Source organism: Prinia subflava, chromosome 10, assembly GCF_021018805.1.
Source record: "Prinia subflava isolate CZ2003 ecotype Zambia chromosome 10, Cam_Psub_1.2, whole genome shotgun sequence".
NCBI lineage: Eukaryota > Metazoa > Chordata > Aves > Passeriformes > Cisticolidae > Prinia > Prinia subflava.
The window spans coordinates 10,271,018-10,288,965 of NC_086256.1; the positions used below are offsets into that span (position 1 = coordinate 10,271,018).

Here is a 17,948-nt window from a genome sequence, read left to right on the forward strand (position 1 = left end):
GATCGCCCCGACCCTGTGCCACCCGCGTGGCTTTAACCTCCTCCCCCTTGCCCGGCAGCCTGGGCCCCGCCGTCCCGCGGAAGGGTCGGATGGCCGCTCCCGCAGCCACCTGCGGAGCCGCAGCCTCGCCTGCTCTCATCTCCTCGGATTATCCGGCGCGGGGGTGACAACTCCCGCGTCCTCCTGCGACATCACCTGCCAGGGAGTGTGCGGGCACAAGCAGCGCTCACTAAGCCGTCCCTGCCACCGCCAGCAGGGACAGCGGAGGTGGCACGCGGCCCGGATCAGCTGCTTCACCTGCCCTGGAGCGGCACCGTGTGGCCCCGGCTCCCCTCTTTTCACCCCCACTCCTGTCCTGACACAAGCATCTTGACCTAGGCCGTGCCTATGGGTGGCTCCCTGACTGCTAGTGGGACTGCGTGGGAGCGCGGGCTCTGCCGTGGGACTGGTGCTCCATCTGGCCTGGGGCTGCTCCCATCTGAGCTGCCCTCGTAGGCAACAGAGGCAGTGCCCGTGGATGCCTTGGTCCAGCAGAGTTTTGGAGGCCCTGGTGCACCCCTGCGGTAGAGAAACAGCTGGGGGTGAGAGACAAGGAACAGGATCCTCTGCTTTGCAGGGCTACAGACTATTGCTTGGAAAATCTCAATGTGAGTGACATGTCCTGTTCCAGGTTGCCTGGCTGCCCTCATGGAGCTGGGTCTGGCCACAGTTTTGCTCATCTGTACTAGGGAAGCTGCCCAGGAAGAGAGGGCTGCCAATGAAGGGAAGGGCTGCCTCCCCCACTGATAACCCCCAGGGCTTGGAGACAGCCTTGGCTGCTGGCTCAGCAGAGGGGTTACCCCATCCCCTCCCACCTTCCCTACAGGTTGGACAGGTCTTCATGTCCCCAGGACACAGCCAGGAATTTCTGAGGATGTGATGTTAGTCACATTCAGGGGGCTATGTGAGGCATGGCACAGTGTATCCAGGGCACCTCATACAGGTCAGTCCACAGTGTCCCTGGTCATGTGCAAGAGGTGGTTGTGCAAAGCCTGGCCTCCGTCCTCTTCCAGGTGTGCCCCCTTCGAGGCTGCTGTCCCAGACACCTGGAGGCACTGTCCTCCTTTGCCCTTTCTTCTTGTCCTGGGAGACATAAGCCTGCAGCTGCTGTCAGCCCCACTAATGTCCTACCAGCAGCACCTCCTCCCTGTCCCCCCACAGTCGTGGTGGCAGGGGATGGCATGTCCCAGCTATGTGCCTCAATCCCAACACTGCTCTCCCTTCTTGGTCTCCCACGAGTATTGGCTCTGCCCTGGGGCGTGCTGAGCATGGGTCAGGCTGCACAGGGTACTGGGGTGCAGGGTGGGTTCCAGTCCCACAGGTCTCCAGACAGAGGGGTGACCTGGTCCCTGACTGCTGCTGGCACTGCCTGGCCTGGTACCTCCCAGGCGCTGCCTGTGTCAGCCTGTGCTCCTGCACCCCTGGGGCTGGGGTACCCCCAAGTGCCGTGTCTGGTCTGGAATAAGCCCTGCCGAGCCTAGCCAGGACCTGCTGTGACATCTGTCCCTAAAGATGCCACCCTTGCATGTGGCAGGATGGGGTGATGCAGGCCAGCCAGATGGCAGGACAGAGTGCTGTGACTGCTGTCTGAAGCCATGGCTGGGTGTGACAAAACGTACGTGGGAGAGAGCTGTGATGCAGGCTGTGTCCCATCTCAGCAGTGACGTGGCTCTTTCAGGGATATCTCTGAACGAGTCTCCTTGTCTCAGCCGACCTGAACACCCTTGGTGTGCCCTGGTCCCAGGCTCTGTGCTCTTTTCCTCCTCAGCCCTCCCAAGGCCAGGCCGGGGCACGGGCCATCTTTGGGGCTGGCTCAGCCCGATGGCAGTGATGGTCCTGCTCTTTAAATGCTGGGAAGAGAGGGTGGATGGAAGGATGATTTGAGCCACTCCAGCATCTCCTTGAAGCTTGCAACCATGCATCAGGAAGGGCTGGGCAGTTGCTTCTCTGGTGCCCCATCGGTGCTAGCAACAACTCGCCCCTTGTTCAGAAGCTGGGAGGTCTGGCAGACCACACACCCCTGGAAGTAGCCTTCTCATGCCTCCAAGTGATGGAACTGTCCCCAACATATCCTGTGGCTCTGGGAGCCTGGTGGCATCACCAGCGTTTGCCTAAGGGGTTACACCAAGCTGGGACTTGGCAGGTATGAGAGCTGGTCACAGCCTCAGTCCCAGGCTTCCTAAAACCACTTCCTTTTCCAAGTCACTGTGGTGAGGAGGTCACTTGGCTGGACACCTGCCTTTGTCAGGGCCACACCCAGCCCGATTGCTGCTGTGACCCTTGGTGGGAAGTCATCCTGCTTGGCAGGGAGTCCCCAGGAGAGCAGTCATAGTCACAGGCAGCTTGCCACAGGAAGGAAAGCTCTGATGCCTGTGCTTCCAATGTTAAATGAATTCAACCCGCAGTCCCCTCTCCCACCCCTCAAAGTAAGTCACCTGCAAGGAGGAGCACAGCCTGTCCTGGCCCCAGCAGCAGGCCACTGGCATTGGCCAGCTGCAGCTCTTGGCAGCTGGATTACTGTTCTGGAGTCAGCAGTGAAACCAGGCAGGGGACAGCCCAACCAGGGGAATCCCTCTGCCTCCCATACAAAAGGCCCAAGGCAGCAGAAGAAAGAGGCCAGCCAAGCTTGTTTGATAGCTTTATTGCTTCTGTGATATGACAGAATTGATGTGACATAAGCCGGCTTGGAGGAGCCTACAAGACTCTTACCCTCCCTGCCTAGAGGGGAAATTAAAAAAAAAATGCAGAAACTAAAACTAATTTTAAAAACTCATTGAGTTCTTGCATCTTGGCTTGGTACAGTACCGGCGAATGCACTGGCCTTTCCCAGACCCTGTGCAGGCTGTGCAAGGAGCCAGAGCCCAGAGGGGCTGGGCAGTGGCCCCAGAGGGGCTCCTGCACTGAAGGACACGTCTCTAATACTGTGAGTGGCACATGCTCGGATTGAGAGCACACACTGTGCTCAGCGTGGGGCTGCCTCCCTGCCAAACACTCTGGAAGCCCTTGCCCATGCCCAGTTCTGCCCGTGCCAAACCCAACTGCCCTCATTTAACACAGACGCCCCTGTCCTGACACCTTCCCCCACTCCCAGCAGTGCTCACACTGAGGGGTAGCACAGCATGGCCAGGCAGGGCCTCTCCACTTCTCCCTTCAAGGAAGGAGACACTGGAAGCCCAGAGATGCTGGGATGAGGAATGCTGGGCTGGATCCCACTGCTGCCTCATGCTACCTGGCCATGGTGCTTACCTTTGGCATGTGTGAGCTTGAGGCCACAGCATGGCCAGGCCTAACAGGGTGAGCTGGTGGTGGGAGCCCAATGCCAGTGTGGTGGGCACTGCTACAAATGCACAAGCAGCCCATGGTGTGGTCAGCACAGCAGCAGCAGCTCTCTGGCAGCTCCTGTCCTCCAGAGCAGCACATGCAGGCTGCCCTGCAGCCCCCCAGACCTGCTCTCTGCACTAGTTGGAGCAAAACCCACTGTGGTCACTGGCCTCTGATCTCCCTGTATCTCCCTGGGCTGTCTCTAGGCAGGTTCCCTGCCACCCGAGCAGCCTTTCTGCACCACAGCGCATCAAGGCACCAGGCAACCCCGCTCTATATTTAGGCTGTGGAGAATTCCCCTGGGCTCTCCCTTCCAATCTGACAAGGTGAGTCACGGTGAGGGAGAGGCCAAGGCTCACATCCGTCCCACTGACCCTGCTCTGACCCGCGGGCACTGCTCCGAGCTGCCAGGGCTGCAGCGTGTCAAGGGCGGGAGGTGGCTGCAGGTGCTCGTGGGGAGGCAGCCAAAAGAATGGCACCCAGGAGCAAAACCCAGTGCTGTGCACTGCTCCTGGAGCTGGAGCCCCATCACCTGGCCATGGGCTGCTCTGTCGTGTCAGTGAGTTAGAGGAGAGTCTTGGTCCCCAAACACTCTTTCCTTCTACATGCGGGTGGTCCTGGCCCACCACAGTCAGTCTGGGCCATGCACTCAGCTATTCAACTTGGACTCTTCTCCCTGGAGATCCCTGTCAAGGTGGAGGAAAGAGCTTGGAGTCATCTCCCTGGTCTGTAGGGTCAGCTTCCCATCAGGACTTGTTCATGGCTGTGGTGGAGAGCTGGGATGACAGGGAAGGCTGAGCAGTGTCCTTGGACCTGGAGCCACTGAGTTGGAAGATAAAAGTGCCCTATAGCTTTGTACTGTTCAATAAAGCAGTCTTAATCAAATTAATGCCATCACAATCCTCTGTGGGGGTCCTTCCCCCAGTGGGTGGAGAGGAGCTCAGCACAGACACCAAAGGCCCTTCCTTCCTCCTGGGTGCAGCTGCCCACTCTTGCATCTCAGCTCACTGCAGCCCATGGATACAGCCCTAGGGCTTTCATGGCAGCTGCTGAAAGCATCAAGACAGAGAGTGGATGTCAACCCTTCCCCAGCCACAGCCTTAGCCAGATCCAGAGCAGTGGAGATGACACATGGGAAGGGTAAAGGGAAGGAGAGCCTCCCACTATACCTTCTGCAGCCCAGAAGCAGCAGGATCTTTGAGCTGCTCCCAGATGACAAGGGAAAGCGCAGCCACAACAAGAAGCTGGGCATTACTTACCCCTGAGCAAGCTCCTTGGCTATAGGCACAGCAGGCAGGAGAGGGACACATCCCTCACTGGTCTGTAAGCAGCACTCAGTGCCACGTCCTGGGAGCAGCCTGGTCTCAAACCATTCTGTACAGTTTGCTTGTCTGCCCCACGCCCAGGTCACTGCCTGCCCCTCCTGCACACCCCCTGGAGGCTCTCAGGTCCAAAGTCACAGTCCCTGCAAGGCAGTGGGCACAGAGTTGGTCTGCAGGAGCCACACGAACCCTGCTCTGAGCATTCCTTGCCCATGCCAGGGTCATGCTCCCTTCAGTCCAGAGCAAGGCAGACTGCAATCCTTGGGCTACGTCAGACACAGTGCCAGGACCATGAGCCCAACCCACACCCCTCTGGGATCCCCCTCCACTGACCCCAGCACCGGCTGGCTGTGGGACAGTGCCTGTGAGTGCACTCCAGCCTGCTCCAGGCTAGGAGAGCACAGGAGCCACTTTCCACGTGTAACTGTTCATTCCCTTGGCAATCTCCCTTCTGCCCATGCTCTTCAGGTGGATGAGACCACCCTGCTGCCCTCGCACTTGGCCACATTGGTCAGTTTATTCCAGCTCCTCTGAAATACGTCTACAAATCAAATGTGCAAATAGTGCATCTTGGGACGGCGAAGGAAGGACGTGCTCCTGAGAGCAGGAGGAGCAGCAGTGCTAGAGCAGCACGGGAGGAGCTTGGAAATGGAGTGAGCAGGGGCCGAGCAGAGGGTGAGAGTTCCCATCAGGTTCCATCATCATTGAGGTCACACGTCGCTTAAATAGGGAACATGATCGAGTCTGGAACATATAACAAACATCTTCAGCAGTCTGCTCTCAAACTGTAAAGCTTGAGATCTCTGCTCAAGATCTGACCTCCTTCCAAAGAATAAATACTCCCCTCCCACACAAAACCAAAGCGAGATGCTGTCCAGAAACAGTGACACCAGTCTGCACGGACTCCACGGGGGCCCTGCACAGCAGGCACAAACCAAGAGGCCTGAAAGCCTTGAGCACAACGGGGCAGGCTCCTCTGCATCCTGACAGGCAAGAGGGTGGGGAGGGTCTGCTGCAGGCGGAGAAAGCCACCGGCTGCCTGCTCCACCTCGGGGTCAGGGCAGAGGCAGAGCAAATGGCTATGAAAAACACAGCCAAGTCAGTGGCTGCTGCTCTTACTGCCTCTGTGGAGGAAGTGAGGAAAAATGCAGAAAAACAAACCCATGCTCATCTCCATCCAGAAGCTCCAAGTGGAGAATAAGAGGAAGCCATCATTCTCCCTTCGAATTGTAGCAGCACCAATGACACCAAAGTTTTGGATGGATTTGTTTTCCTGCGGAAAGGTCTGAGGCCGGTGACAACGCAGATGGAGCATGAAGAGGCCAGGTTTTTTGCAGGGCTGTGCACAAGCAGACTTTGCCTTGTACCTTGGTATTTCTAGTATGGTTCCAGCAGAGTCTTTTAAAAAATAATACTTTGTACATTCAGGCTTTGCTGCCTTGGGGCAGCATCACCTCCCATTTGGCACTAATTTTACTCACAAACCTTTCTTCTCTCTCCTGAGTCTTTCCTGTCTAATTCAGGATGCAGAAGATCTGTCTGTGATGCAGAGTTCGAGAACTGTCCACTCAGCCCCTTGCCCACCTCCTGCCAGGTCTAGGCCTGGAGGTGGGAGATGTAACCCTCGTGCAGACTGGCAGTGCAAGAGGGTCTTCCCAGAGCACCTGGGCATCTCTGTGTATCTTCAGTGAGGTGGGATTCTTGCAGTGGGCTGCCAGTGCCTGCTCCCAGAGCTGCAGTGTGTCTTCATCTCCTCCCTTGGACACTGTGGCTGCAGCCACTCAAATCCCACTGGTTAGGTCAGTGATGACTCGGGCTCTCACCAGCTTTCTCAGAAATTCCTTCTCCCTCTGGATGTTGTGCGTCCAGGACTGGAAGAAAATGAGAGAGACAGGAGGTCAGCAACTACCCTGGCCAAGCATGCTCCTGTCCTTCATGCTTGGGAGACTGTCAAGGACACAGATTCTGCTGTAGATCAGAAGAGCCCTTGCACACCAAGGACCTTCTCTTATGTAAAGCTGACACAGTATGGTCAGACCTGTGTACCTGAGGTAGAAAGTTTCCCCATGGGCTGGGGGAAGTTTTTTGGCATGGTGAGATCTGGGCAATCCAGGTCCCTTGAGCAGATGTGCCCTCCCAAGCTGCTGCACACAGGAGCCCAAGAGCACAGCACTGGTGATGGTCTGTGCCAGGGAACAGAGCTGGCACAGAACACAAGGGCATGACATGTGCCCACCACACACAGCCAGTGCATGGAGGTGCAAGCAGCTGAAAGACCCCAAGACCATCCCCATCAAAGCTGGGTCTTGCTTCTGCTAGCTCAATCAGGAGGAAATCACCTGCTAAAGGTTCCACTAATACAATGTGAAGGGGGAAACAGCCACAACTCCCAGCAGGCACTTCAGAGCAGTGATTGCTGTTAGCTGTGTCGGCCCACCCAGATGTGTTCCCTGCAGCAGGCTTGAGCTGGGATCACAGCACCTGCCATCACCCCCCTGTGCTGAGACTATTGAAGCACTTAATGAAAGCAGAAGTGGTTTGTCACACCATGAAGCCCAAACAGAACAGGGGAAAGCAACTTTACCCAAAATCTCCCAACAGGACAAGAATCAGAGTACATGATTTTGGCATGGTGCTCTGGTCAGCAGGTAATCTGAACTCTAAATACAATCTGGACCATGACAAAATCACACTACAGGAGCCTACCTGAAATGGTCTCAAACCATCAAATCATCAGCCCCATGAGCACACTGAGAGCACTCTGTCATAGGTATCAAAATGTACTTTACCCACTGCCAAACTGTGGGCACCTGCCTGCAAAGCAGTGGTTGTGTACATCATGCACAATGTGCATGTTATTCTGTCATCCTGCTTGTCCTGCCCTGTCCTGTCTGGGACAAGCAGCTCTCAGCCATGAATGCTGTGTGGCACTGACAGCCCCAGGCATGATGTGCACACAGTGGGCTGACAGGCTCAAGGCACTGAAGGTCCCTCTCTAGATCTCCGGCACATTTTGGAAATGTCTTCCTGGCTGCTACTGCGCATTTACAAGCCACTTCCATCCCCCCAGTGCACAGGAATGACAACAGCTAAAGCTGCTAAAGAAACTTCAGGCAGGTATTACCTGGTAACCTGTGTTCAAAAGAAGCATTTGACTTCCTTTGCTTCCAGTGACACTGTTACCTGAACGCTGGAAAGGCTACACAACTACTGGGAACAGGACGACACATGAGAACTGTGTTGGTGCTCTTTGCATAAGGCTCTATATCTAAACTGAAAAGATGCTGCCCTGAAACAACTCAGTGCTTGGCTAATGTAAAAGCAGAAACCGAAAAGTGGCACTGTGAATAAGGGTTACAAAGCCTTGTGAAAGGAAAAAAGCATCAGTTCCAGGAAGCAACAGTGGGAACGATGGTGGCACAGAGAGAGCTGGGAGAGCAGGGCTGAGCGTGTGTTGGAGCCAGAGAGCCAGGATCCCCCAATGTGCTGGAAACAGTTCCACATGTGCCATGACAGCTGGGGGCCCTGGGCTTGGCCCCTGCCACGCAGCAGGGTCACTGCTGCCAACACAGCCCCTGGTTGGAAGGTTCAGCCCTGGCAGAGACAGCTGAGTGCAGGGTGAGCTCCTGCCCACAGGCAGCCAGCACTGCCTGCTGGCACAGAGGCCACACTGGGACACCGAGTCTCAGTGCATTCACTTGCCTCTGGCTAGGCTTGTTGTTGAAACCTGCCTGGAGCATTAGGAGCCTGATCAGAGCACAATCTGAGCCCTCCTCCACGCCTTTAGCCTCATCACACAGTGTGAGAAGCCAACTGGTTTCAGCAAGGACAACTGTTCCTGTTTGTGTTTTCTGTACAGATGAACTGGGGAGGCAGCCACTTGCAGGCAGACTCAAACCACCTAAAACATCACCTGAGGCCACGTGCAAGTGCCTTATATGATGGCAAGAGGAAATCTGCTTGTGAAAAGTACAAGTGGAGCAGGAATTTAAGCCCAGGAGCTAGATAACAAAACTTTGGGTGATACAATTGCAATTTCTCACATTACAGCTAGGTATGGCTCCAGCACTCACCACAAAGCTGCTGGCAAGACCAGCCTGTGGTTGTTCAGCATCCAGGCTGCCTTACACCCCAGGCACTGCCACCAACTCCTTTTTACAAGCAGACAGTCACACGAAAGGCAATTCAGCCTCCCACCTGATCCATGGATCTCAGTGATGTCCACCTCAGTGCTCTGCAATGTTTTGTGGTTAATGTAAGCCCACATAGGAAGAGGTTCCCTGGTGAGAACAGGCTTTCATCCCTCCCAAAGAGCACCATCAGGGCACTCACTGCAGTGCTGCTCCCCCATTGCCCGACAGCAGCACGGGCAGGAGGGATGAGGCATGTCTTCCACACCAGCTCGGGTTACTGATTACAGGAGAGGGACTCACTCACCCCACTGACAGACAGAGCTGACCAGACGAAGGAAGCTGCATTCCAGCACTAGCAGCGGCAGTGGGGACAAGAGCCAGAGCAATTTTCTCAAAGCTGACAGGAAAGCAGGCACCTCAGTCCCATTGCTCCGACAGGAAAAGGCAACAAAATGCACCCTAAACTCCAGAAGGTTTCAGGGTGTATACACCTCAAATAGCACCCTGGGTATGCACCTTATATAGCACACAGTGCCAGTGGAAAACTCCAGCTCTTTCCTTGTCAATCTGCACCTCAAAGTCAGTGTTGGAGCAGTTTGGAGCATTCACTGTCACCTCCACCTTCCTGTCCATGCATATCACCACCACTGCTGCAACCTGGCAGACTGGCTCTGTCCTCTCTCTCCTCTGCTGCTTGCATCCAACGCAGCTTCCACTTGTGGAATCAAACAGGCTGCTTGCCTGAGCCCATGGTTGGGGTAATGAACTTTGAGAGTTCCAGCAGGAACACCCCAGGAGGCTCCAGACCCCTTCTTGTTCTCCGGGGATCAGGCTAAGATTTCCTGTGCTTTGGGTCTCTCTCTGAGTAGTGGATGTTTGCTCTTTCCAGTGGAGAGAGAAGCAGAGGGAGCAGAGTTACTCTGTTTGAGAGCAGAGTACCAGAGCACTGTTATGGCTGTTCATCCCAGGGAGGTGGCAGTGGCTCTGAGCACTTGGTCACAGTTATTAGATGAAAATTTATCATCAGTTAAAGCCACTTTTCAGGGTTATGCAAATGCAGCAGCCCCAAACCACCTATCCTTTTTATCTTGACAATTCCACAAAGAAGCACAAAACATCATCTGTCACTTCAAGAAAAGCCAAGTAGAATATTTTAAGCCTAAGCAAATGTTTCAGAGACCAACCCATGAAGAAGGTAAGCTCCCCGTCTGTAATCAATTACAATCAGGGAATGCCTCAGCTTCAGACCACATTAGTCTTATCAAGCATGCTGCAATTAAAATACAGGAAGGTTAAATTAGAGAGAGTGAAGTCAATGAGGAATGCGTTCAAGAAAAACAGCAAGTTGTAGAGAAGGAGTTTTCTCAGTTCTGTTACATCCTCTGTATTTCTGCACGTCAGCAGCACTTCTCCACAAAAACCTGCACAGAAACCCCAGCAGAGCAAGAGGTGCTACTTCACTGGCAACAGTCGGTTTCCAGTCTCCACCAGTGCTAATTTATCTTTGTCTTTAACCCTCACTGCTTTGTCTCTAGAGCTGCTTAATTTTCATTGTCAGACTGCCCCAGTCTGCTTGAACCCCCTTGGGATTCAGATGAAACAAAAAGGATGGCTGGGCGCCCTCATCTTCTTGTCTTTAGGGGATTTACTCACAACTCCTTTATGCCCAGTCATTCTTACATCAACTTTAAATTTCAAACAGCTGTTTTCATTCCTGCTTACTCTTAATACACACACACACAGAAACTGTATCTCTTTTCAGCCTTCATTTTACCAAGTCAAACAACCAACGTCTTTCTTCTACCAAAACAAGCTGTTCATTTACACCATGAAGACTGGAAAATCTCACAGAATTATAGTAGCTCCCTCTGTCCCTATTTACTCCATATTTACTTCTCATGAACTAGAAAAAAAGGCTCACCAGTGCCTCATGCAGAGGCAATTCCCACTCTCCACAAGAAGTCCTTTCCTTTAGTCTTTCCAGAGCTGTATCTGCCTTTCTTTTTCCCAGTAACAGTCTAGCAGCCTGAATTATTCTGTAATTTATTTGTACCTATCTAAGCACTTTCCTCCTCTGCCATTGCCAAATAATGCTATCCCAGATAACAGTCAAAATATCTGTTATTGCCTCAAATAGCATGACCTTCCATTCATACTCTTAGGTTTCATGCCACCCAGTTTGCTCTTCAAGGTGCTCGTGGCCTTCCTGGATGGTATTTTGATCCTCCCTTGTATTGACCACACCTGGTTTTGTCTCATCACAAATTCCACTTGCACACCATTGCCTTCTGTGCCAAAAATCATCAAAGCAAACACTAAACATGACCTCCTGCAGAGGAACTCCCAGCTGTCCATTCAGTGCTGCTTTTTGTGTTCTCTCTTAAAGAGACTATTCATTTACAGGTGCTGCACCAAACCGTGGCTTCTGAAGCTTAACTAATAATATCTCACACAGATATTATTGCACGCTCAACTGAACTTCTGACAGGCAGGACTACTACACTTCCTCTGTCCCAAGAATGATTTTTTTTTAATCAAATAAAAATATAAAATCAGGTTTTGTAACCTGCCTTTGGTAAATCCACGTTGTGTTTGCTTTCAGGATTTAATTATTCTTTAATTCAAACTCTGCTCTGAAGTTCTGAATAGTACTTCTGAGGTTAGTTAAGGAGTTCTGAAGTTGACAGGATTATTTTCCTTGACTTGATTCCATACCTAGCCCCCCATCAAAAAAAAAAAAAAAAAAAAAAAAAAAAAAAAAAAAAGTTTTACGCTCCCTACAAGCTAATCTTGTGAAACCTGATAGATTTATTGTTGACCTTTTCCTCTGGACTTGCAGCTTAATTGGCTCAAAGTGGAACAGAGATCTCTTGGGCTCTCACACCTACTGCATTAGCTTCAACAGCTTTTGCCTTTCAGTGCTGACCCAGTAATTTTTGTTTTCTGTGAACTTCTCACCATAAGTGACCCTTTCCCTCACATTCATCATATCATCCTGATAGAGGTAATATACATATTCATGTGATTCCTACTTTAATCCTTCTGCTTCCTTCACCTCCCTGGATGTCAGTCTTGATCATTCTTTCCTTGCTTCCTTATTAATTGTTTGTCAGTGACACTGTTCAGTATTTGCTAATTTTCCTTTGCAACATTTAATTGAACCTGACTTCTGCTGGTTTGTACTTTATCTCTGTCCCTTCCAGCCATCAGGAGTGAAGTCCTCTGACGCTCTTCCTCACTCCTGTTACTTGTAACGCCACTTTGAAACAGTTCTTTGGAAGTTATATTTACAACCTTTTTCTGCCAGTTTTCCCCTTGCTGCAAATATGAATTGCAGATATTTACTGTACTTTCACAAACAAGACTTCAAGACTACAATGAGTCCATGAGCTCTTCAGTGACTCTGCTTTCAGTAGCCCATTCTCCAAGGCTAAGCCTAAATTCAGAGAGGTCAGAGTCTGCACGCATGTCCCAATTCCACTGAGCACCCTGCCACCACTGCTGAGTCTATATACAGCCCTGCTTACCAAGCTCCCTCCTTTTGGGAGCAAAATCTGAGTTATATCACCCCTTCTCTTAGCTTTCCGTTTAATTTAACCATGAAGGCACTTGATCAAAGGCTATTTCCTAAAATGTCCCTCTGCAAGCTCTTCCTACATGCTAAGAACAGCTGTGAAAGGCCCACAGCTCTTCTCGTGCCCTCCCAGCTGGTGAGAAGAGCTGTGCCAGCCACTGTGCCTGGGAATACCTGGGATAATACCTGGGAAAAGAGAATACCTCTCTTTTTGACAGTCCTACTGTACATCCATGGCAGTTCCATTTCTGGGGGCACCCAGCACCCTACAGACATCTGTGTTCAATGCTGGGGTCAGCAGCTGAGGTCTAACACACCTCTGTAGATCTTTTACTGCCTTCTCCTACAGAGATCTTGTCCAAATCCCAGTTCTGTTTTTGTGCCTTCTACAGCCATACCTTTGTTGCTGTTCCCAGTGCACAGTGACATCCTGAATGTCACAGTCCTTCTGAACAAGGCAATACCTGTGCTCTAGTCAGGGCTGCTATTCCAACAATCTTTTCCACATTTCTGTTACATAGACACAGTCCTTATGCACAGGAACAGCATGTGAGGCCTTTGCTCAGCCCCAACTCTGTCAAACAGGTGGCTTTTAAACAAAGGCAAAAATGTATAAACTTCATCAGTCATCACTGCCGGCCCCAAGAAAAAGCACTGCCCTTTCAGAGGTGCCCCTGCCCCAGCCCCTAACCTCCCCCTCAAAAGCTGACCTCCATTTCAGTCTGCACCACTCCTTGCACTGCAATCACAATTCATCAGCCAGGCTCCAATAGCCATGTTTTCAGTCTATAAATCACCGCGCCAGACATCTGCCCGGCTTTCAAAGGAGTTTTGTTCTTCTTGTTGGCTACCACAAACTTTAAGGTGCTTGGAAGCCTGAGGCAGCCCTGCCACCCCCTCCCAAGCAACTTGTGTTGATTTAAAATGCAAAAGGCGGCTTCACAGAGAGAGCCCAGATGATGATAAAGCACTATTGTTTGTGCCTTTCTGGTTCAGGACTCCAAACTCGATGTTTGTGGATTATTCTGAGAGGTAGCTGCTGTTGGGGAGAGACAGAGACAAAGCTGTGTGTCACTGCATGCTGCAGGCCACCTCCCCTGGCCCTTGTGACAGCGCTTACACCGCCTGAATGAGAAGTGTTACAAGATGGTGTCCTCAGATCCCACAAAGACCTGCTGGGGAAGGGGGCAGTGATCAGAAAGAAGCCATCAAAGGCTGCCAGGACACCTCCCCCTCAGGTCAGGCAATGAGGCACTGAGGTGCTGGGCACAGCTGTGTCAAAGGAGCTGACACCTCCAGCAGCGCTGCTGGTGCCTGACCTGCTCCTACAGAAAAAGGGAGACCCGCCAGCAGCTCCGCTGTGGGACACAAGTGCTGCAGACAAGCTCTGGAGGAGCAAGGGTGGCTTTTAACCATGAATTGCCCTTTTTAATTCTCAAAAGTGTGTGAGGCAGTCTGCAGCCAGCTGCTGAGAAGACAGCCCCGGATGTTTCCTGTGTGGCACCTGAGGTAACTCCTTGCTCACATTCTTGCTCCTGCAAGAAATGACCAGGGGATAGGAGCTCACCTCTGGATCGTGAGGCTTGGGAAGGCTGTGTGCTGGGGCAGAGCACATGGAGGAGGGATGCTGGGAGACTGTCCTGTGCTTCGTTCCCATGATTTAGCACAGCCCCCTGCTCTCTCAGTTTCATAAGCTCCTTATGGATCTGTTTTTACTATTCTAAACAGTCACTTTCCCATCCTTAAATAATTTCTATTTCACTCTATTTTAAAATTATTCCTTTTCCTCACCACCATTTCCACATTTCCTTTGCTATGTTCCCAGTGTGTCTGACACTTCTACATTAATAGAAGACAGTGACCTGTGATAAAAATACATTTTTATGGAGTGCTTGGACAGGAAGCATTACAGGACCTGAGCAAGACATAAAAATACAATAAAGTATATGAAAATCCAGCGTCGATAGATTCATTGCCATGAAAACAGAAACAAGTGAGCAGACACCTTGGCAAAGACTCAAATTTTTGTGCAGCAGTCATGGAAGCAGGCAGGGGACAAGAAGCTGTTGCAAAGTTATTTGGAATAGGGAAAATAAACAAAAAAAAACCTGAACAGAGATGACACACTTGGACATTCTGCATTTGGTAAGCTAAACCAAAGAGATGGGATCAGAGCTGACAAATCACCCATGAGAGTTTATACAACAGCACTGGTTCTGTTGGGCACTGGAGTCTCACTAACAGATCAGAGTACAAAGTTTGTCTTGACACCACCCAGAAATCTCCTGCTGGAGTGCAGGCCAGGGGTCTGCACCCCAGCCATGGCAGGGAGAAGTTGAGAGACCAGGGGAGAAGGTGCTGGACAGAAGAACTGGCCTTGAGGTACAATTTTAATTGCATTGATCTTCCAGCTCACACCAGAAACTGAAAACACCACCCCAGTGTGCTTCCAGCTCTCCAGAGCACACTGAGGAACAGAAAAGGATCTTCATCACCAGCACTGCCTGGCCAGAGTACACTGAGCTACCCAGGAGAGAGGGTCAAGAAGCTATCCAGTACTTAATTGGAGAAATTAACTCTGATGAGCATTCCCAAGCGCAGGAGAATCCATACGTGTTTGCAGCCATACTGCTGAACTGAGTCCCAAGACCATACACTTCTCCTTGACTTTTAACAGGGATCAAGCTCCAGTGCATCTGCCTCCTTGCAGAGCCTTTTCTTCTGGGGCAGGAAATGCCTGCCCAGCCCTCAAGAGTTGGACATCCTGGAAGACTCAGTGTAGGCAGCTGGCTGCTGTGGTAGCAACAGCAGCACAATCTTGGACCTTCAGAGCTTTTACTCCTGTGGGGAAAGCACAGGCCGAGCTATAAACTATGGACTGGGTATGGCTGTTTCTCCTTTAGGAAATTCAGTTGCCAGTGCCACAGAGCAACAGGAAAAATCAGATTCATTTCCACAGATTTTATCACCTCAGTCTTGGCATGGGAGAGGCTTCTCCACCCAGCTGTGAGCAACTGAGTGCATTTTGCTGGCTTTTTTTATGTAATCAGAACAAATTGCTTAGAGATGAGTCACAGGGTTTCAAGGGTGTCCAGAGAGATGTCAAGCAGCCTCAAGTGTAAATCAGTGACACACCTTGCTGAGAGGACTCCTGCTCACCAGCAGGCCCATTTTCCCTGCAGTTACCAGGCAAGGGAAGGGGCTTGAGGGATATTACCTGACAGGCTGCCACAATCCACACACACGTGACATCTCCAGACCCAGGACACTGCTGGTGTTTACATTTCCTCTGTAAAGACAGTGATGTTTTCAGGGTGGAGCTGGAGTGCTTCCCTGCAGCTGCTTTGCAGGCTTAAACACTGAAGATTTTAAGACATTCAGGCTGGAGGAGCTTGGCAGTCACTGAAGAGATTTGAACTTCAGAAGCAGAGGTTCTGCCCCACTGAAGCCTGGTCAAACTGCAGGGGTTCCTACCTGGGATGTTCATTGTGGTGGAACAGCTGCATCCCATTGCAGTCGTTTCAGTGCTGTGATGATGCTATTTAAGCAAAACTGTTCCATCCCCCTTCCCAGGAATGAACACACTCCAGCCTCCATGGGTCTGCAGAGCAGAGGACAAAGATGATACTTGCATAATTGCAAGGCATAGCCTGCTTTAGTGGCTCCTTTAGAGGCTAAAATGTAGAGGATGACCAGGAAGAACTAGGCCTGGACACAATCCCAGGGGTCCAAAGTAACACTGAGAAAAATCCTGTGGATGCTCTTGGACCTTTGGGTGTCAGAGCAGATGGAACAGACAAAAACCTTGGTGGAGATTGGTTCTGGGTCAGTGTTCTTTCACTAATGCCAAGGGCAAGGTTTGACAGAAGGTACCAGCTCAGGCCAGCCTCCCAATTCACAGGTCTTCCATCAAGCAGGTGCTTCCAGTCTGGAGGGAGGCAAATCTCTATTTCTGCATTCTTTGAAGGCAACTGCAGAAGACAGAACCCAGCTATTATGGCCTTCACCTTTCAACTTCACCCTCAGATGACTAACAATTACCAGCTACCATTAATATTAAATAGGAGAGAAAGAAATGTGATCCTCTCTTTGCTCTTCACATTCCACAATATCACAAACAATTTGTCATATTGGGAGGGGCAGAGGCAGGAGGAGCATTAATTATTGATACTTGGGAACAGATGGCTTTTCTTGTACCAGGGCAGTGAAATGTAAGAGGAGCCTGTGGGTGAGGATGTGAGCATTAGATGGGCAGACACGTATCAGGTAACCAGCCTTCAAGTGGAACAGGAACTTTCCTCCTAGAACCAGCTCTGCTGGGATGCAGAGCTCTCAACAACAGCCCTGGCTGAAGAAACAAATCCACTGACATCTGAATTACTGAGGCTCCACCAGAACCTTTCAGCGCTCCCTCACTTCTGTACAGAACATCCTGGACATGATGACTGATGGCTTCCAGACAGCAGAGGCCTGGCAAATCAGGCACCCACTGCTCTGTCTGGGAGACTTTACTGGCTGCATTTCACGTATTCATCCTCACCAAACTGTCCTGTGCCATGCAATGTCTATTCCTGAGGCACAGAGAATGTCCAAGAGTGACCTCCTCCAGCCTTCCACTGGCCTTGGATCTCATTTGGGTGCTGGCCTCCAAAATCAGAGATCCAAGTGATGTGGACCTGCAGCTTCAGCCAGAGATTCTGTTATCCAACTCATTTGCCAACTTCTCCCATTGATTTGTGTAAGAATGAAGAGCAAGAAGACTTCATTCTTGTCAGCTCCAGTGGTATCCTTGAGGACAGAGACACACCAGGTTGTAAAACAAGCTTGGCAAGGTGTCCCCATGTCCAAAAGCTGACCGTGGGACTGACATCCTTATGAGACAGGAGGAACAACTGGGCAAGAGTGACTCTCCATCAAAGGCAGCTGATTCACCAGAGTGAAAGCAGTGGCACCAAAAGCTTTTCCTGAAACTTTCCTGAAGAGTCTCTGTACTGATTTCTGGATTCAGACATCTGCAGCCATTTTCACTCTGGTGTAGCCATCTCTTTGCTGAAACACCAAGGGACCAGCTGCAGTGCTTCAGACCTGGGTCTGGGGAGCCCAGGGTCCTGTCCCTGGCAGTGGTTATAAACAGATGCTCAGAACTGGGCAAGCTGGTGGTGATACCTCCTCTACTACTGCAAAAGTGATATTGCTTAGCTATTTTCCATTCAGGGATTTCACAAGCCAGACATCACCTCAATTCAATTTACTTCTCTGGACATACCCCTTGAATCCTCAAATAGGCACTCATTTTCCCAGCAAGGACTGATTAAATCCATGGTTACTCCACTGAGCTAAGCAGTCTCTTGCCTCTCCATGCGCCCAGAAGGAACCTCAGGACCACAATGCCAAGTCCCTTGGAATGTTGAGGACCTCCTCACAACCTTTTCCTAAATTCAGTTTGTTCTCTTAGCCTCTGCTGAGAGCTTGTTCCAAAGTCTCATTACTCTGATAGTTAAACATACTCTTCTCATTTCTCAAGCTGAGTAATCACTGATTTATAATTCCTCTCAGTCT

The 17,948-nt window shown here is 51.1% G+C and overlaps 1 protein-coding gene across 9 annotated transcripts in view; it reads right to left on the minus strand.

Moving 5' to 3' along the window:
• Positions 1-2,664: 2,664 nt before the first annotated feature.
• The window catches only part of ST3GAL3 (ST3 beta-galactoside alpha-2,3-sialyltransferase 3), a 182,780-nt gene continuing 167,496 nt past the window's right edge, over positions 2,665-17,948 (minus strand). For all 9 annotated transcript variants that reach the window (XM_063407265.1, XM_063407262.1, XM_063407267.1 and 6 more), the window contains one exon: positions 2,665-6,553. In XM_063407265.1, the coding sequence (XP_063263335.1) occupies positions 6,464-6,553 (90 nt within the window). In that variant the 3' untranslated portion in view covers positions 2,665-6,463. The remainder of the gene's footprint in view (positions 6,554-17,948) is intronic.